The sequence below is a fragment of the Adiantum capillus-veneris genome, chromosome 25 (genome assembly GCF_014529385.1).
Source record: "Adiantum capillus-veneris isolate H3 chromosome 25, ASM1452938v2, whole genome shotgun sequence".
In the NCBI taxonomy this organism is placed as follows: domain Eukaryota; kingdom Viridiplantae; phylum Streptophyta; class Polypodiopsida; order Polypodiales; family Pteridaceae; genus Adiantum; species Adiantum capillus-veneris.
The window spans coordinates 119,988,057-120,008,811 of record NC_140955.1 but is presented as its reverse complement, the minus strand read 5'-3'; the positions used below and the strand labels follow the sequence as shown (position 1 = coordinate 120,008,811).

The 20,755-nt window shown below is 45.1% G+C and overlaps 1 protein-coding gene across 3 annotated transcripts in view; it reads left to right on the top strand.

Moving 5' to 3' along the window:
- LOC147425550 (putative MYST-like histone acetyltransferase 1) overlaps nucleotides 1-20,001 on the top strand; it is an 84,665-nt gene extending 64,664 nt beyond the window's left edge. For 2 of the 3 annotated variants that reach the window (XM_086499639.1, XM_086499641.1), the window contains 7 exons: nucleotides 18,169-18,297; nucleotides 18,392-18,488; nucleotides 18,577-18,644; nucleotides 18,758-18,832; nucleotides 18,941-19,011; nucleotides 19,082-19,142; nucleotides 19,787-20,001. In XM_086499639.1, the coding sequence (XP_086355765.1) occupies nucleotides 18,169-18,297; nucleotides 18,392-18,488; nucleotides 18,577-18,644; nucleotides 18,758-18,832; nucleotides 18,941-19,011; nucleotides 19,082-19,142; nucleotides 19,787-19,876 (591 nt within the window). In that variant the 3' untranslated portion in view covers nucleotides 19,877-20,001. The remainder of the gene's footprint in view (nucleotides 1-18,168; nucleotides 18,298-18,391; nucleotides 18,489-18,576; nucleotides 18,645-18,757; nucleotides 18,833-18,940; nucleotides 19,012-19,081; nucleotides 19,143-19,786) is intronic. The other variant, XM_086499640.1, reaches the window with a different exon arrangement.
- Nucleotides 20,002-20,755: the final 754 nt, after the last annotated feature.

Here is a 20,755-nt window from a genome sequence, read left to right as displayed (position 1 = left end):
GAGTTTCGTCAGTAAAACGGCCACAAAACCAATAACCAAACTGACTGCACGCTCAAAACCATGAGCAACCAAAGCGCATCAAACCGTACTCCAAATGCATGCACCAAATCTCCACACTTTGCATACATCATTGCAAACACCTGCAAATCTAGTACACAAATATCTTCTCTATCTGTGACTGCCAAAAAACATGCTCGAGGCATACATTGCCGAGCTCAAAATGCAATCACATTAGTCTCCTTGAGCATCAAACCACATAAGGCATACATCGTATCCTCCCACCTGTGAGGAAACTTGCAACAAATATCACTCTCACATCTGAGAGCAAACTATGTGTGGAATCCTCGAAACACAATAAACAACTGCTGCTGCAGAAAATTCAGCGTTCAGAATTTTAAAATTCTGATATGACGAGCGCGTCCGGAGCGTGCCAAAACCCTGACCTAGACTCCTGGATCATGTAGATCGGACTTTGTATGACGGAGCTACGCAAAAAACTGTGTTTTAGAGCCCGAAAATGGCAAAAACGAGCTGCACACAGTCTTGAACCTGCTCCTGCTCCACTCTGCATGATGCAATGTCTTCTCAATGCAAGCTCCAACGCAAGAGCTCTGCCACAACAGCATCCAAGCACTCGAATGTCAAGCTCTCCTCCGCCGAGCACTTCTCTAACGAGCTCCATTGAGCTTAAAAGCTCCTCTCACCAAGGAAGCCGCAACCGCCTCCTCGACCAAGCTTGACCACACCAAGCTCCTAAGCTCCAAAGACAATGCTCCTCAAGCTAAAATCTCTCTCCGTGAAACTCCACGATCGAACTCCACCGTCGAGAGCGAGCGAGCTATCGTCTCGAAGCTCTCAAAGCCGTCGTACTCTCCGCGGTCACGATAGCTCTGATACCAATTGAAGGGGATCGGGAAGCACCACAGACGGAGAGTGAGAGAGAGAAGGAGACACGACACAAAGATATGGGTGGGGAGACTCAAAGAGGTAGCTCCCCCTATACAATATACTCACTATAAGTATAGGGTAACAGTGGGCGGGCGCCCATGACCTGGGCGACCGGTCAAGGCACATAGGCCTTAACCCCAACAATGGACGACTTTGTTTGCAGTTGTTTATGCCAGAAGGTCAAGTTTGACATGCATAAGGCACAAGGATAGTATAGCCTTTACCCATTCCCACCTGCCCCTGGGAAAGTATTGCAGGATTTCATCTTTGATCTCCCGAAGACACAGAGTGGGCACAATGGCATTTGGACTGTCATTGACAGATTTAGCAACCAGGCTCACTTCATTCCAGTAAAGAAGACAGTTAAGCCCGATCATTTGGCAAAACTATACGAATATATGGCATGCATGAGTCCATTGTTTTGGACAGAGATCCCCAGTTTACTAGGTTGTTCTGGAGTGGTTGCAGCGCTCGTCCTCGTTCCACCCGTAGACAGATGGGCAATGTGAGATAGCCGATTAAATGGTTTTGGATTGGTTGAAGTCTTATATTTCGGATCAAAAGACTTAATGGGAAAAGTATTTGCCCTTGGTGGAGTTTGCCTACAACAACACACGCGGAAGGCGCCATTTGAAGTATTCGAAGGTGCTAAGAAGGTTCCTAAATTTCTAAGCACCAAAGACAAGATTTGTTTGAAGCAGATTTTTGAAAAAAAAAGTTTAGCAGGCATGTAAGGCCATCTACCAGTTTAGAGGAGGAGCTCGTCCTCTTTTGACAATGACCAAATCAACAAGAAAACCAAGGAGTTCAAGGAAGGGAGTCAGGTCATGAGGTTTCAAACGTGTTCAGGCACCCATCAAGCCCTTGAGTTTGTACAACAGTTTGACGTCGCCTTCTCTAGAGAGTGGTTCTGTGAACATTCGAGGGAGCGAAAGGTGGCACCTTACTTGAAAGGAACGATGCAGGTGTGGTGATCTACTCTGCTATTACGCAGAGAAACACATGCCATGTGGTTAAAATTCTTTTTTTTCTCACGTCAACTTGGATATTATCACGACTTGGTATCCCTTGAAAATGATTGAGAAAGATACATTGGATGCAAGAGATGTCATCACGACTTGGTATCCCTTGAAAATGATTGAGAAAGATACATTGGATGACTACTGTGAGAGGTTTTGGGATACTTGTTTGCTAGTGTCTTCGTTTTGAAAGACTACTTTGAAAGACCAAATTGAGCGGTTTTGATATGATTTGCTAAAGAGAATCAAGACTATGCTTTAAACCAGAAGTCTGACTCCATTCAAAGACTTATGGGACATGACTAAGCAAGGATTTGGAATGCATGCCGGCTCATTGACTTATGCATAGTATCCACCTCAAAAAGACAAGAGTCTGCCAATGAAGAGAATGAATCAAGGGAACCGGATGACAACTTATCACAAGATTCTGGAGAATCAAAGGGTTCCGACGAACTAAGGGAACCAGATGCAAGTTCATCAAAGGATTCCAGAGAAAGAGGAATCATATGATAGTGCGTCTTAGGGTTCCGATGATTGACTTTGACGTGCCAATGGACAGGGGAAGCGAAAGACGCTACCCACAGGTCCCAGGGCACTATGAAAGAAAAGTAAAAGGGAATCAGTTGGTACATCAGAACATTCCCCAGACCCAGGATAAGATTTTTGAAGCCGATGAGTACACGAGGGACTTGGACACTGCTTTTGCCAAGGTCTGGGAGGCTTTAGAGAAATTTGAAGAACGACATAAGAAGGCAGTAGATCGACATCGTCGAGACTTGAAATTGAAGGAAGACGATCCGGTGCTCTTACGTTTTGATAAGGAGGACGCCTAAGGAAACGAAAGGGAAAGGAGCGGCTTTTTCCAAAGCTTACCTTGAGGTATTATGGCCCTTTCCAGATTAAATAAAAGATAAATGATGTCTCCTTAGCATGTTAGCCCTCCTAAAGTGGGCCACTGTGCCATCCCATTATGAATAATGAGATGGTGTCGAGAGCCTAATTTGAGCAAATGATGGCCGTACTCTGTAATGCGAAGTGTGCCTCTGAATCTCTCATGGTGGCCTCCTCCTGTGTGGTGAATAGTGCCACCGGGTCCTCTATGTCGATGTCTCACATGGTTCCGGCATGTCTTGGCGTTGAAGTCTCCCATAAGGAAGACTTCCCCTAGTGTAGAGTACTCCATAATCTCATCTGACAGGCATGTGTATGGGGATGACCTCTCCTTCCCCTCCCCTTCCGTCTCTGTTGTAACAAATCTGGAGCATGAGGGGGCGAAGTAGTAGAGGGCAATGTAGATAATCTTGTCTCGAGATAGCTCAAACGGATCCAAAGGTAATGGGCTTGTGGGTCCCGTGCAACAATCTATATCTTGCACTGGAGTCCTTGTCTGAAGAGTTAGCCAGCCCTCGCGATCCTCATGTGGTGTGCTGGCGGGTGCTCCTTCGATGTGAAGACTTTCATTGAAAGCCCTAGATCCTCGGTAGACTCTGCTGTGGGATCTCTATGTGTCTCTGTCAGGAGAATGAGGTCTCGTCCTCTCATCACCTCCTCAAGCCTCTTTGGATGTGTCCATAGATCCCCGTTGCCATTCCAAACCGCGAGGTGGATCTCCTCATGTGTTGCATGGGCAGCGAGTCCCTGTGCGGATGGTCTTGCGTCAATGATGACCCTACCATCTCGGTATACCGCCTTCTTCCGTTCTTTACGAGCTTCCTTGACTCTAGGCATGCATGCTCTGTCATGGATGCTTGATAGTCAGTCGCTGCCTGCATCATCGCCTATGTAACGCCTACATCATCACTAGAAGGCTCTAGAAGAATCTAGAAGGATCTAGAAGATCCTAGAAGGTTTTAAAAGTATAAAGGAGATTCTGGAAGTTTCTAGAAGCTTGGAGAAGATTCCGGAAGAATCTAGAAGTTACTGGAAAGCTCTAGAAAGTTGAAGAAGAATCAAGAAGGTTCTAGAAGATTCTAACCTCCTCAAGAAGAACCTAGAAAGTTCTAACCTCCTCAAGTAACCTCCTCAAGCACTAGTATAAATAGGGGTCTTGGGCCACAAGCCCCTCAGTCTTGCCAACACCAGTTGTGAGGCTCCTATGAGGAAAGCCCTCTTCTAGTTCTTGTCTTATGTTCAAGTCTTGTCCTTGCAATCAAGCTTTGTCTTGTACTCAAGTCATGTAATCAAAGTCTTGTATCTAGCTCTCTTAATAAAGTATTAAGTCTTGTAATCAAGATTAAGCTTATCATCAAGTCCCAAGTTCTTGTACATTGTGAGCGCCTCCACTTGCTCTCTTCTAGCTCTATACGCGCTCATAACAGTTTGGCAAGACCACCATCTCTTAATCTTCTCAAGCCATCATGGAGCCAACGATGGAAGGTGTCATCAACGCATTGCAAAGCATCCAAGCTTAGTTACAAGAACTTCGCGAGAGTAACGCTCAACTTCAAGTAGGGCAATCCCTAATCTTGGGACCGGCGTTGCAAGATCTTCAATGTAAAATTCAAGAGCTTCAAGAGACAAGCACACATCAAGCACAAGCTACAAGATCTAGCTATTCTCAACAACATAAGAAGGAGCCGAAGGTCAGCATGCTTGAAAAATTTGATGGGACTAGATCAAAGTTTAGAGGTTTTCTCCAACAAGTGCGTCTCTTCATTCGAATGCAACGAGAGCGGTATCCAGATGATGCCTCTCAAGTAGGCCTTATTGGGACCCTCCTCTCGGGTACGGCTCTCTCTTGGTTTGCTCCGTTACTTGAAAAAGAATCGCCTCTTCTTCATGACTTTGAAGCTTTTGTGCGGGAGTTCTCTGCAACCTTTGGGGATACTGATAGAGCAAGGGTTGCTGAAACCAAACTTAGAAATCTCCACCAAGGATCAAGACCTGCATCCGTCTATGCATCCGAATTTCAACAGCTCACTTGTGATCTGACTTGGCATGAGGAATATTTCATCAGCCAATTTCGGTGGGGATTAAAGGATGACGTAAAAGATCTTTTATTGACTATGCCAAAGGTTCACACACTAAGCGAGTTCATCTCTCAAGCAATAGAATGTGATAATCGACTATTTGAGAGGAGACAAGAGAGGCGTCTTGGGACACCATTGTGACCCCAAACAGAAGTGACACATAATAGCTACACACCTCAATAGGGCCATGAATCAAGCATTGAGCCCATGCAAATTGATTCAGCACGGTTTCAACCTATCTCAGCCCAAGAGAAGCAAAGGCGACGCATTAATGGCTTATGTATGTATTGTGGAGAGGAGGGGCACATTGTTTGACAGTGTCCAAGGAAGAGAAGGACGAAGGTTCATGGTGCAATGGCCTCAACGTGTTCGGAAAACATGGACGTCCAACCCCAATAGAGACCGACCGGCTGGACAAAAGACAAGCAAAAAAAGGTCTCTTTCTTCCCGTTGATTCCACTTCAAGTTTTATGCTACCAGTCAAGATCCATATGCCAGGTAGGCACATGGATTGTGAAGTATTACTAGGTTCAGGCGCAACGGCGTGGTTCGTGGACAAAGAATTTGCAAAAGAACAAGGCATACCACTTGTGGAGAAGTCTAATCCAGCAACTGTAGAAGTCATTGATGGTCGTCCCCTCGCTTCAAGGGATGTCAGGTATGAAACTCGCCCCATAGAAGTAACATTGCAGAGCATGTTTCAAGAATAGCGTTCAATATTATACAAAGCCCAAGCAGTCCAATTGTTATTGGGCTACCGTGGCTTGAATTACATAATCCTGACATCGATTGGAGGGCTCGGAGAAGTGAACCACGAAAAGTCCAAAAGAAGAAGGGAAGGCATAATAGGCCTATATATCTTGGAGCCAAGGTCTTCATGCGTGCAGCCAAAAGTATCCAACTTTCCTGATATTTGCAACACCAACCGACACGTCGACAACAAAAATCATGGAGGCATTGCTACGTCAATATCAAGATTACAATGATGTTTTTGAGAAGAAGAATGCAGACCTCTTACCGGAGCATCGACCCTATGATTGTGCTATAGAGCTTCAGGAGGGAACCCAACCCCCTTTTGGCCCAATATACAAGCTATCTCAAGATGAATTGGTAGAATTACGGAAAAATATTGATGAGAATCTTGCTAAGGGGTTCATACGGCAGTCAAAGTCCTAAGCAAGAGCTCCAATACTCTTTGTAAAAAAGAAGGACCGATGTACGTGGATTATAGGAGCCTAAACAAGATCACCGTCAAGAATCGCTATCCCCTTCCCTTGATCCCAGAGCTTCTTGAGCGCCTTGGCAAGGCAAGAATATTTACAAAAATAGATCTTCGTGGTGCTTACAACCTAGTCAGAATCAAAGAAGGTGATGAATGGAAGACAGCCTTTCGGACAAGGTATGGCCACTTTGAATATACCGTCATGCCATTTGGTCTCACAAATGCCCCAGCTGTTTTTCAACATTTAATGAACGATATCTTTCAGGAGTATTTGGATTATTTTGTGGTAATATATTTGGATGATATCTTGATATTTTCCAAGGATCAAGAAGAGCATGAGCACCATGTACAATTAGTGCTTGAAAAGCTTCGTGCATCAGGGTTATATGCAAAGTTGGAGAAGTGCTCTTTTCATCAATCTAAGGTGGAATTTCTTGGTTATGTAATTTCTGAAAAGGGAATCTCCATGGATCCAAAGAAGGTTCAAACCATCCTTGATTGGGAGACACCCACCTCGGTAAGAGATGTTCAATGTTTCCTCGGATTTGCAAATTTTTATCGTATCTTTATATAGGGATACTCCAAGGTGGTTACAACGCTCACAAGGTTGACAGGTCATAATAAGTTTGTCTGGGACTCAGAGGCCGCGAAAGCATTTCAGACTCTCAAGCAAGCTTTCACGACCGCACCCATTTTGATTCACGCAGATCCTACAAAGCCTTTCATCCTAGAAACAGACGCTTCAGATTTTGCCCTTGGCGCTATTCTATCCCAAGTAGGAGAGGATGATCGAGTACATCATGTGGCTTTTCATTCCCGCAAGTTCTCAGCTGTAGAAATCAGTTATGAAATCCATGACAAAGAGCTCTTAGCAATCATCGACTCCTTCGACACTCGGCGTCACCTACTTGAAGGAGCTCCTCATAAGATGAATGTCTATACAGATCACAAGAATTTGGAATACTTCACGGCATCCCGCGTCTTGAATCGTCGCCAAGCCAGGTGGAGTGGTATCCTATCAAGGTTTGATTTTCTTATCTCTTATAGACCTGGCCGTCAACAAGGTAAGCCAGATGCCTTATCAAGAAGATCCTACCTTGCACCTAGAGAAGGCGACGCAGAATTTGATCAACAAGAGTTAGTGATTTTGAAACCTGAGCAGCTTAAGCTAAACGCCACCCTGAGCCAAGCTCCTGAAGATTCTACTTTTCTTTCTAAGGTGAAGACACAACTTGCCAAAGACCCACTTGCTCAGAATATTAGACAACAACTACAAGGACAAGAGGTCAATGAGGACTTTCAAGAAATTGATGGACTAATTTACTATAAGGGTCTTCTCTATATTCCGCCGGGACCAACACGCTTGGATGTACTTCAGCAACGGCATGATCTTCCATTAGCAGGGCATTTTGGGGTTAATAAGACAATTGAGCTTCTCTCCCGTGACTTTTGGTGGCCTCAAATGTGGAAGCTTGTTAAGGAGTATGTAGGCACTTGTGACACTTGCAATAGATCAAAGGCCCCTCGTCATCGTCCTCATGGGTTACTCCATCCCTTGCCCATTCCAAGCAAACCATGGTCATCCATCTCCATGGATTTCATTGTAGAGCTACCCTTGTCACAAGAATTTGACTCCATTTTAGTAGTCGTGGATCGGTTTACAAAAATGACACACTTCATTCCAACCACTAACACCATTTCCAACGAAGGTACGGCCAAACTCTTTCTACAACATATCTATCGTTATCACGGATTACCGGATGACATAGTTTCTGATACGAGGCCCACAATTCATCTCTAGCTTTTGGAAAAGCTTATTCAAGCTACTCGGAGTACAAATCAACCTCTCCTCAGTCAATCACCCACAAAGTGATGGACAAATAGAGAGTAAATCAAGTTTTGGAACAGTATCTCTGCTGTACTATCAATTATCACCAGGATAATTGGGTCGAGCTCCTATCGCTAGCAAAATTCTCCTATAATAATAGTTTTCATGCCTCCACCCGTCACACTCCATTCTTTGCTAATTATGGTCAACATCCCAAACAGGATATCCACAGACACCATCAAGTCAAGAATCCAGCTACTATTCATCTTACACAACAATTATCTGCAATTCACAAAGAACTTACAATTCATATCAAAGAAGCTCAATCCAAGTATAAGGAAAGTGCAGATCTCCATCGCATGCAGCATTCAAAATACAAAGAAGGGGATAAAGTGTGGCTCCTCCGACGTGATCTACGTTCATCTCGTCCCTGTCAAAAGCTTGATTATCGAAGGCTTGGCCCGTTTAAAATTCTCCGTCAAGTCAATCCAGTCACCTGTCGACTCCGATTGCCCTCATCCATGAAAATCCATCCGGTCTTTCATGTCTCAGTCCTAGAACCTTGTCACACATCTAAGATCCTAGGAAGAGCCCTACAACCACCTCCTCCGGTTGAGATTCAAGGACATGACAAATATGAGGTCGAGAAAGTCCTAGATTCTTGAGTTTCGTGTGGCAGGTTACAGTACTTGGTACTTGGGGCTATGATGTCAGTGAACGAACCTGGGAACCAACACACAATCTTCAGCGTGCATCTCTCAAAGTCCAAGAGTTCCATCAATAGTATCCATGGAAGCCCCAAGCAACGAACACCACTGCTGCTCGTGGAACTCGTCGCTAGAGGAGGGGGTAATGTCATGGATGCTTGAGAGTCAGTCGTTGCCTGCATCATCGCCTGTGTCATTGCCTACATCATCACTAGAAGGCTCTAGAAGAATCTAGAAGATCCTAGATGGTTCTAAAAGTATAAAGGAGATTCTGGAAGTTTCTAGAAGCTTGGAGAAGATTCCGGAAGAATCTAGAAGTTTTTGGAAATCTCTAGAAAGTTGAAGAAGAATCAAGAAGGTTCTAGAAGATTCTAACCTCCTCAAGAAGAACGTTCTAACCTCCTCAAGTACTAGTATAAATAGGGGTCTTGGGCCACAAGCCCCTCAGTCTTGCCAACACCAGTTGTGAGGCTCCTATGAGGAAAGCCCTCTTCTAGTTCTTGTCTTATGTTCAAGTCTTGTCCTTGCAATCAAGCCTTGTCTTGTACTCAAGTCATGTAATCAAAGTCTTGTATCTAGCTCTCTTAATAAAGTATTAAGTCTTGTGATCAAGATTAAGCTTATCATCAAGTCCCAAGTTCTTGTACATTGTGAGCGCCTCCACTTGCTCTCTTCTAGCTCTATACGCGCTCATAACATGCTCGGTGGAGTCTTGTTGCATCTTTGTGACGTAGTCGTCAAGGTAGATAGGAGGCCCCTCTAGCCCTCTCAAGATAACCCTCTTTCGGACGAAGGAATATCGAGACTCCTTGGAGGGGAATTGGAGGATGAGGGCTCTTTTTTGTAAGTCTTTACCGGCTCTCCAAGCCTTGGAGAAGGGTAGCTCTTCTTCGTGGTACTTGAGTTTTGTTCATAGGACTTTCCCATCACTCTCCGGTGTGGATCCCTCTTCTTCTTTTATGCCCGTCATGCGTACATTGAGACGTCGGGCTTGGCACATCTTCTCTTCCTCAATGGTTTTGTGTACAATGAGCGCCTCATCCTTTTGGGCTTCCTCCTTCGCCTCTTTTTTGATATTCTTCTTGACTACTTCGACCCATCCCTCTCTGTCTTCGATGCTTGTGGTGAGAGCTTTGGTGATCTCCTCTTGAGGGCTTCCTTGGCTTCCGCTTTGATCTCTCCTTCTCCGAGGGTGAGGGATGCGATAGAAGCCGTGAGAGGTCGATCTACTCCTTCAACGCTTCCTTTTCTTTCTTCCATTCCTCCTTCTCGTTCGCTCTTTCCTCCTCCCACTTCTCCTTCTCCTTCTTCCATGCTTCCTTCTCCTTGGCGAGGCTCTCCGTTTTTTTCTCGAGCTTTACAAGCCTCTTGATGATGGTGGTGATGTAGGCATCGACAATTTTTTTGTTTGTCTTTGATCTTGTCGTCCAATTTGCTGATCTCCTTCCCGACTTCTTCCTTTGTTTTGGCCATCCTTCTCGTGTTCTCCACTCGCTTGTGCGTTCAGCCGGAAGTGTCTCACGGCACTATGGGTGCCATTGTGTAAATGTGTGTGTGTGTGTGTGTTCGGGGGGGGGGGGGATTGTGGGGGTGGGCCACGGAATAGGTAGTAACGGTAGCGGCAACGGGAGCAACAGTGGGTAACCGGGGGGGGGGGGCAAACAACGGGCAAGGTGGTGTGCCGGCGGGTGCACTCAAGGTGGTGTGCACAACTGGTGTGGCTGGTGCGCAGGAGGCAGTCCATAGTCTGTGGAGCAGGGTGTGAGGTAGCAACAGCAGCAGCCAGAGAGAGAGAGAGAGAGAGAGAGAGAGAGAGAGAGAGAGAGAGAGAGAGAGAGAGAGAGAGAGAGAGAGAGAGAGAGAGAGAGAGAGAGAGAGAGAGAGAGAGAGAGAGAGAGAGAGAAATGAAATGATATATTAACGTCTACAAAACGCCAAAATGACCTATGAGACCAAACTGATTACAATGGTGAGTCTAGTACCAAGTCTCGGTACAAACAAAGAAAACTACAAACTAGAAACTGAGATATGAGTGCTACCTACCCCTATGGGTGGCTGGTAAGCTGAGCAATGGTATAATGCCACAAAGGTACAAAATGGGGATAAGTGTCACCATGATACAATATAGCAGTAGCGTGAAGTCTATCCTGATCGACACTCTAGGTGTTGTGCTAGAATCCTGTGGATCCTCTGCCGCAATCTCCGTCGATGCTGCGTGGCTCCCCTCCTCAGTCGTTGAAACGAACTAGGGGAATGGATCTCTAGGCTACAGAAACCGCCTACAGATACGCGTCGGACGAACCACCTGACCATAGTCACCATCTAGTAGCTCCCCCGTGCTGGGGCCAGCGTCCGAGGACGTAGGCGTGCACCTGTAAGACTGAGCGTCCCATACCACCCGGCCTCACCTCCTCGAGGTGACCTCGCGCTCTCCTAGCCTCGCAGGCTAACCACTGACACTCTGCCAGTGGGGGTCGATAACTGCAAATGAGGCCTTGGCCTCCCTTTTATAATAATGGCCGGCCACACTGGCCGTGTTCACACTACGTCCGCAAGGACACTGGACACCCATCCCGACGGCATCTGGGCTAGATCCCCTCTCCTATGAGCGGGACATAACATACTTCCCCCCTTAAGAACCATTGATGTCCTCATCAATGAAGTGGGGATACCGAGCCTTCAAGGCTCTAACAGATTCCCAAGTAGCAAACCTTTCAGATTGACCCTTCCATTTAATTAAGTACTCGTCATAAGCCTTTTGACGTGAATGACGGGTACGATGATCTAAAATTGCTTCTGGTTCTCAAGGAATATACTCAGTTTGCATATCTTGCCATACATTTTCCTCTATAGGCACAACAACGTCGGCTTCGCCCAATTTCACTTTAAGGCGGTTGACATGAAATACTGGATGTACACTAACATCCGAAGGAAGAGCCAGTTTGTAGGCAACTTGGCCAATTTTCTTTGTGATCAAGAACGGACCACAATATCTAGCTGAAAGCTTATAATGGTTTCTTGTTCGCATAGTCCTGGAATCCTTGGGTATCTTCAGATAGACCCATTGTCCCACATCTAGAGTCCTTGGAGATCTCTTTTGATTTAAGGCGGTTGACATGAAATACTGGATGTACACTAACATCCGAAGGAAGAGCCAGTTTGTAGGCAACTTGGCCAATTTTCTTTGTGATCAAGAACGGACCACAATATCTAGCTGAAAGCTTATAATGCTTTCCTGTTCGCATAGTTTTGGAATCCTTGGGTATCTTCAGATAGACCCATTGTCCCACATCTAGAGTCCTTGGAGATCTGTTTTGATTCGCATAAGTAGTGACTCGATCACGAGCCGTTCTTATACTATCATTAGCCAATTCGAGCATTTCCTGCATGTCATACAGGAAATCACGAGCTTGGCGTTCCTTGACTTTGTCGAAGCCAATAGCAATTGGGGATTTAGGCTCAAATCCATACTTCAGCATGAACGGGCTAAATCCAGTAGCAAAATGCTTGCTGCTATTATAGGCAAACTCTAACTGTGGAAGATACCTTTCCCAGTCAGACTGCTCATGAGAGACATAAGCTCTCAACATGTCCTCTAACGTCTGATTCATCCTCTCAGTTTGTCCGTCGGACTCAGGATGGTCAGAAGGCGACATACTCAACTTCGTTTGAAGATGAGTAAACATATCTCGCCAAAATCAGCCAGTGAACTTAGTATCTCGATCACTGACGATATCTTCTGGGAGACCATACAGCTTATAAAGCTGATCGACAAATAAAACTGCCAACTCATGGCTTTTTATTGTCGACTTCGTTGGTATAAACTTCGCCATTTTTGTGAGTCTATCGATCACAACCCAAATAGCGTCATTGCCTCGACTAATATTTGGCAAACCAACGATGAAGTCCATGGAAATACTCTGCCACTTGGCATCTGGGATTTCCAATGGGTGTAGCAGGCCAGCTTTCCTAAGGTGCTTTGCCTTATTGACGTGACACTGAGCGCATCTCTTCACATAGCTCTCTATGTAAGAGCGCATTCTTGGCCAATAGAAATATCGCTTGACCAAAGCCAAAGTTCTCTAGATGCCTGGGTGCCCAACGCTAGGAACATCGTGGCATTCACACAAAATCCTTTGTCGAATCACATCGATTTCCGGCACGCAGACTTTACCATTTCTGAACAATAGTCCACCTCTAATGGAATATTGTCGTTGTCTCGTCTCTCCAGCACGACGCACTTGGGTCTCCGGACCACCCAAACCTGTATGCGAGTCATGCCCCGCTTCGACCTCGTTCCATAACTTACCAAAATAGCCATCGGAACGACATAGCCCTCGGAGAGAGAGATAGAAATGCGTCGAGATTTCAGCCATAGACAGGACATTAACCTCAGGAATCCTGTTGAGCGCATCGGCAACTCGATTGCTGGATCCTTTTCTATAACGGATCTCAAAGTCAAACTCTTGCATAAGCTCAACCCATCTAGCCTTCCGGCCTCTGAGATCACCCTGATCATAGATATAGCGCAAGGAGTGATGATCTGTCCATGCAACAAACGTAGAGCCATACAAGTAGTGCCGCCATTTCCTCAGGGCGTGGACTACGGCGTAAAGCTCCTTTTTGTCGTTGGAAAATGCATCTCAGCGTCAGAAAGCTTCTTACTTTCAAACGCAACAGGACGTCCATCCTGATATAATGCCGCACCAATAGCATAATCACTAGCATCCGTTTCAACCACAAACGGTTTGCTAGGATCCACAATGTGTAATATTGGCGCAGTAGTCACATGTGCTTTAGTGTCCGAAAGCTCTCGTCGAGACGCTCATTCCAGACAACAGGGGAATTACCTTTACGATGAGGACCCGAATTCTTCGACCCTTTCACCCCTCCTTTTAAAAGTTGCGTAAGCGGAGCAACAACTTTTGAGTAATCCTTGATAAACTTGCGAAAGAATCGAGTAAAGCCTAAAAAAGACTTTACTTGGCGTACATTCTTCAGAATGGGCCAATTTCGCACTTTATCCAACTTGTCAGGGTCGACGCGAATTCCGTTGCCAATAATGATGTGACCCAAGTATAGAAGCTCTTTCTTAAAGAATTCACACTTAGAAGCCTTAGCGTAAAGCTTCTCGGTTCCCAGTACTTCGAGAACGGCGTGTATATGTGCTAGGTGCTTAGGCAAACTTCGACTGCAGATCAAGATATCATCGAGAAATACAACAACGAAGTTGCCGAAAAATGGTCTGAGCAGATCATTCATCATCTGCTGAAACGTAGCCGGAGCATTGGTCATGACCACAACGCGTATGGAAACCTGTCTTAGGAATATCTTCCAGGTTGATCCGTATCTGATGATAGCATGATCGCAGGTCTATCTTCGTAAAATACAACGCTCCATGGAACCGATCTATCAGATCATCCATACGCGGGAGCGGATACTTGTTCTTGACAGTGAGTTTATTCAAACCCTTGTAATCCACGCAGAAGCGCATAGTATTATCCTTCTTTCGAGAAAGTAGCACTGGCGCTCCCCACGGGGATTTACTAGGCCGAAACAAAACCCTTGTCGAGATAATCCTTCAGCTGTCGCTGAATCTCGTCCTCCTCAGTTTTACTAAACCGATAGGGTTGCTTTGAGAAGGGCTGACTACTAGCCACCAACTCAATGCCATGATCTACTCCTCTTGAAGGCGGCAAGCCAGGAGGTAGATCATCAGGAAAAACATCCTTGAAATCAGTCATGATTTCTCGGATAAGGTTGGATTCGTCGGAATCCCCAAGTGCAACAGAAGAACATGAAACATTTTTACGAAATTCAGTGACAGAAGTACCAAGCACTAATGAATCAAACCAAACAGATGGTACACATTGATAAAAGTCAACATCAAAAGACTTTATTTTTTTATACATTTCCAAAGCAGTAACAACTGGTATTGCAAAACCATTATTTACAGACTTCGGATTACAAAGTGACACAGATACATGAGGCATGTTCTGCTTAACAAAAACAAGAGAGTGATGTACATAGTCTATATACAATGAGTCTTGTTTATCATAAAACAATGGAATTCCTAAAATAACATATGCTCTGTCCAGGCGCATGATGTGGAAGTCCAGGTTCTCTTTGTAATCAGCCAGCTCGAGCGACAAGTCTGGAACCATGCGATTCCATACATCCGTATCCACGCCACGAGCCATCTTCACGCGATAGTCGTGGTCACTGTCCGTGTCCGCACGCTCAGTTTTTGCACCAATTTTGCATCCACAAAATTGTGTGAGCTTCCATTATCAAGGAAAATGGTCACGTCGTGACCATTGATCTTCTCAGGGAAACAGAGAAGATCGTACTTATCAAACACTTTGGTGCTAAAAGTACAATTAGTGCATGAACTGTGCGCTAAGTGATGGATTTCAACTTGAACAACATCAGAGTTACGTGAGATCTCGTGAATTTAAACCGAAGGACGGCCTTGCGGTTTCTGCGTCTTTTTCTTCTTGGGGCAATCCTTGAGTTGGTGACCTGTCTGGCCACATCCGAAGCAAGCCCCCTTCTTTACTGCATCAGCAACTGAAGCATTTCTGGCTTTCTTCTTCTCCTGAGAAGATCTCGGCGGTGATTTGGACTTATGCTGGAATCGGGGTCGCTTCCTCGAAGCACCCTCACCGGATTGATGGTTTGCAGTTCTTTTCTTTTCATAATTCGCTCCATTTATCAAATGGAACGTCCTGGCCTTTGCCACTGCATCCTCGACGTCAGTCGGGGCTTTATCCTTTATTAAGGCCCAACGGTAGTCCTCATGCAATCCCAACAGATACATGTGCACTGCGTGTGTAGAGTCCACCTTGCAGAAGGTGAGCGTCTCTTTGAAAGCCGTCGTATATTTATCAAAAGACAAACATAAGCTTTCAAAGGGTCCATTTTGGCGAAATCCCTCTTGAATTTCACAAAAAAATCAGCCCACGTCGTAGGCTTCTCTGTCATGTCACGCCACCAGGTAAGCGCCTTACTGTGCAGATAAAGAGGAATCGTCTGAATCCTCCGTTCATCATGCTCCCCATGGAGATCAAAGTATGTGGTCCACTGTTGCAGCCAGTTATTCACGGCCAGTTCCGTACACTCCTCCTCTTCACCTGAGAAATTTGTAGTTTTGTACGGAATTGTGGCAGTCGGACCACCCTACGAACGCCCAAAAGCAGCAATCTGCATCCGCAATTGCTGGAGATGGGTTTCGCCCTCGGAAATACGCACAGTTGTCGACTGAGCCATATTTTCCAGAGTAGAAAGTCGGGAACTGAGCCCCTGTACGATCCCTTCGAGAGAGGCCAAGCGAAGGTTCGTCTGAACGTTCGCGTTTTCCAGAGCGGTAACACGTTGGTCGAAACTCTGGAAAGTGCTTGTAATCCATGTGTAGAGAGCATGCGTGAATAGAATTTGGATGTTACCTGGCGCGTCGTCACGTTGCACATCATAGTTGGAAGAATCCATGGCGAAGTGCGTGAAAAAAACTTGAAGCTTCACGCGAAACCGGGCCTTTTTTACACTTTTCGATCGTGAAAAGTTGAAGTGCGAGGAGCTTCACGTGTCGGCGTGAGCCTCTGAACGCGAGTAGGTGATGGTGGGAGCGCGGGAGCGCGAGCAGGTGGGAGGGAGGAGCGAGGAGCAGTAGAGAGAAGTAGAGAGTTGAAAAAGGAGTTTCTCTGCAGGAAAACGTAGTCTTTGAAAGTGACTTTTAATAATCAGCAGGCTTCATACCCTTTTAAAAAAAAATGCAGAGTGTCCAGGCCCTTCTTTTAAATAAGTCAAGTGCCTTTGGTCAGTTAAATAAAATAGGTCCTTGAGGAGTTAATAAAGCCAGCGCAAGGAAATCAGATGCATAGGAAGAAAAAAATCTTCGAGGGAAGCAAAGCGTGCGACGTGTGGAGAGAGAACTAGCGCGTGGCTGCCCGTGCCCAACACGCAAATTAAACGCCAGTTCGGAGCCAGCGTGAACCAGCGTGGAGTACTCATCCTCTCTCTCTTGTCAACACGTCTCCCTGCTCTCCCCTGCAGATTGCGCAAGTAAAACTCCCCTCACTTCCCTGCAGATTGCGCAAGCAAAGAGAGAGGCAAGACAGTCTCTCTCTCTCTCTCTCTCTCTCTCTCTCTCTCTCTCTCTCTCTCTAAGTTTACAGAGAGTAACGCTTCCTCTTTCTTTGAAAGGTCTGGTTTTAAAAAAAACCCAATAAAAGTGTTAATAGAGTACTGAATTCTGAAAATCATTTATATCCCTGATTTTCACCACAAAATCAGTCAAAGCAGTAAAAATCCAGCGATTTTCAGCACTTCCGCCTGTCAGACTGCTGAATTTTACAAAAAAAATCAACGAGCAACCCATTAAATTTCACCTGCACACGAGCTTATGAGAAGAAAATAATCAGTTAAACAGTTAATTCATCGAAAATTACATAAAACAGTGATTATCCGACTCGAACCTATCCGTAGGTGTGCACACAGTCTCGTGCAGCCAAGCCGGCTCTGATACCATGAAACGAACTAGGGGAATGGATCTCCCGGCTACATAGACCGCCTACAGATACGCGTCGGACGAACCACCCGACCATAGCCACCATTCGGCAGCTCCCCGTGATGGGGCCAGCGTCCGAGGACGTAGGCATGCACCTGTAAGACCGAGCGTCCCATGCCACCCAGCCTCACCTCCTCGAGGTGACCTCGCGCACTCCTAGCCTCGCGGGTTAACCATTGGCACTCTGCCAGTGGGGGTCGATAACTGCAAATGAGGCCTTGGCCTCCCTTTTATAATAATGGCTGGCCACATTGGCCGTGTTCACACTACGTTCGCCCGGACATTGGACGCCCATCCCGACGGTATCTGGGCTAGATCCCCTCTCCTGTGAGCGGGACATAGCAGTCGTGGTCGTCTCGATCTCCCCAACTCTATAGCTCTGTCAATGAGAGTACCACTGGTGTGTGTATGGGTGGGAACCGAGCTCTGTGGTGGTGGTGGCCCCTCTGCCTCTGTGGTACTCGGACTGAAGAAATCTGAGATGCGCATCTGGTACTGTCTCTGTCTATGCCCTCTCAATAGAAAGTCTTTATGTCTTTGTATCTCAAGTAGAAATAATCCGAGACATCTCTGATCCTAATATCTCATGACTCTATCTAACGAGTCAAAACCATCTCTGAATAAGCAGTGAAAGCGTCCCTGTATCTCATAGTAGACTGTGCAGTGACATATGTAGTGAAGCTCTGTCTCTGGCTCTGCATGGCATAACTGACATATCCTACTGTCTGCTGGTATGCCTCTGAATCTACCTGTCTCAATCCCAAGCTGGTGTGAAGATGTGCGTATCTGGCCTATGGTACATCGTAACAGAGAGAGAGAGAGAGAGAGAGAGAGAGAGAGAGAGAGAGAGAGAGAGAGAGAGAGAGAGAGATGGAGATGGATGGATGGATGGTTGGATGGTGGTTGCAGAACTTGTGTCTTCTTGCCAAACTTTTTCTGGACCACAAGACGCTTTACTATGACGTGGATGCATTCTTGTTCTATATCTTGACAGAAGTTAACAACTGTGGCCATCACATTGTCGGGTACTTCTCCAAGGTCCAGTGCTTGAAGTATTATGTCTCCAATGCAACGGTATTAGATCAGCCCCTGGCATCAGATAGATTGATAGTTTATTTATGTTGTCTGACAGGAAAAGAACTCTTTAGAGGACTATAACATGGCTTGCATATTGACTCTTCCCCCTTTTCAAAGGAAGGGCTATGGGCGTTTCTTGATTGCTCTAGGTTGCCTGTATTTCTCTTTCTAACCTTCATTATCAAACATGAAAGCTTCAACGTATGACATTCATGATGATGACTTTCTGAATTATTACAGCTTATGAACTTTCTAAAAAGGAAGGGAAGGTTGGCACTCCGGAACGCCCTCTTTCAGATCTTGGTCAGGTAACCGAGAGTTGCAATATCTGGCGAGGAATAGCAGAGAGAGTTGCAATATCTGGTAAGGAATAGCATGATTTTTAGTGACTGGTCACTCCATGGATTTGTGTCATGTGTAGGTAAGCTTTAAAAGCTATTGGAGCAGAGCACTCTTGGAGGCACTTCGTGATCATGGAGCAAACATGTCAATAAAGGTTGGGACGTATGGCATGCGCTTTTGGGTTATTCTCTTTTTTTTTCTAGGGGAGGAGAGTATACTTTCCTGTGTTCCACCTCATCTGACTTTTTATGTATGCTTGCAGGATCTGAGTTTAATGACAGGCATTCGTAATGAAGATATCATTAACACGCTTCAATCTTTAAATCTGATCAAGTGAGTAGTCAATCTCAAAAATTTGTGAAACCTTGGCTTGCCTTTTCAATTGAACTTAGATTTGAAGCAGGTATTACAAAGGTCAGCATATCATTTCTGTATCTGCAAAAGTGATCGAGGAACACCTTAAGGTGCGTTCATCATGTTTTCCGATAATTCATGGAGTCATTTGGTTTGGAGTACACCAGCCTTTAAGAGCTTGCATTGAAGGGTGTATTTTTTAGTTTACTGAGCTACAATGGTCAATGGTTGTATGAGAGTACATGGTAATGCTATATTGGTAAGGCTGAAATGCGTGTCAGTCCTGCCTCTTTTGCATAGTTGATCAGGGATTGAAACCTGATCTTTGCATAGTCAGGGTCTAGCCACACAAATGCTGGTGGATGGTCGGACAGAAGGAAATAGAGCTTTCAAATCATGCTTATCTTCTCCATGAGATGGGCTCATCATTTTTGAAATAGTGATTATGGAGGCATTCTTGCTTATGCCCATATGAATGTGCATGCATTTGTTTTTTCTACAGTCCCTTTGATATTCCTTCCTGTGTTGCATGTGAATTGTCCTTTTTTTTGTGCACAGGCTTGTGTTGCATGCGTTTTTTTTTTTGGTTTCGACTGAATGCACAGGCACATGATCGCTTATTCTTGACATGAATGTACACCAAAAATGCGCACATGCACACATAGCAGTTTGATGTGGTGTTGAATTTTAAGTTGAAGTTCCTGTTTTTGCAAATTTAAACCACTGTAATGCATGAAATTTTTCATTTTTGCAGACATTCAGTCCTCAGCCATTTTGGGTGATTGATCCTGCTAAACTCTTATGGACTCCATTGGCAAGTCCTTCGACAAGGAGACCAAAATGATTTTTTAATGTTTTTTGCTCAGCCTATATTTAAATTTGAGGCTCCCAATTGTTATGGGATGACCTTACATAAGACAAATGTGAAGCTTAAAAACGTGTAATATATGATAGAAAATGTTCATGGTCTCGCTAGTTTTGTGTGTGTGTGTGTGTGAGAGAGAGAGAGAGAGAGAGAGAGAGAGAGAGAGAGAGAGAGAGAGAGAGGATCTAATGGGACCAAATGAAACATGTCACTTGCTCTATGTTTATTTGGTCAGCGACTCAATGCTTGAGGACGGTGAAATTAAGGTTAGCAGAGAAGAAAGCACTCTTGTAAAATTGGGGGCATTGTGGATGGTGCGTGTGTCAAGAGTGGATTATATTGAATGAATGTCTCATTGATGATTGTGGAGTTTAATGATGCATCATGAAGCAAGCTTATTGCAACCTGTTGTACCATTTTATGGGTCTAAAGTATGGGGTGGTACTTGGAAAGAGTTTGAAAATGTTCAAAACTCAAAGTGAGAATACAAAATTGCATGGGAAGCAAGCAAAAACATTCAAAGGGTGCAGAGAAGCAAAACATTTTCAACTTGGAAGATTGGCAACAAATGTGCCAGAAATATTTGTTGAGAGTCAACGACTTAACATTTATATCTCCTTGGAGGCACATATTTAGAATGCATAATAGGCTCTCTTTCCAGCTTCAAGAAAATACATACCACATTCATGCCATTGTCATCAAGTAGCTCTTTTGTATCCTTGTTGGCTTGTGGAAGGCCATAGGGTTCATTGTGCAAGGTTGTTGCAACATTGAGACTGTTTGATTCTTTGGTTGGATGAGCGTTACATGGCAAGGGTCTTTGTAAAATAACTTTGTTGTCCCTTTTGTTTCCTTACG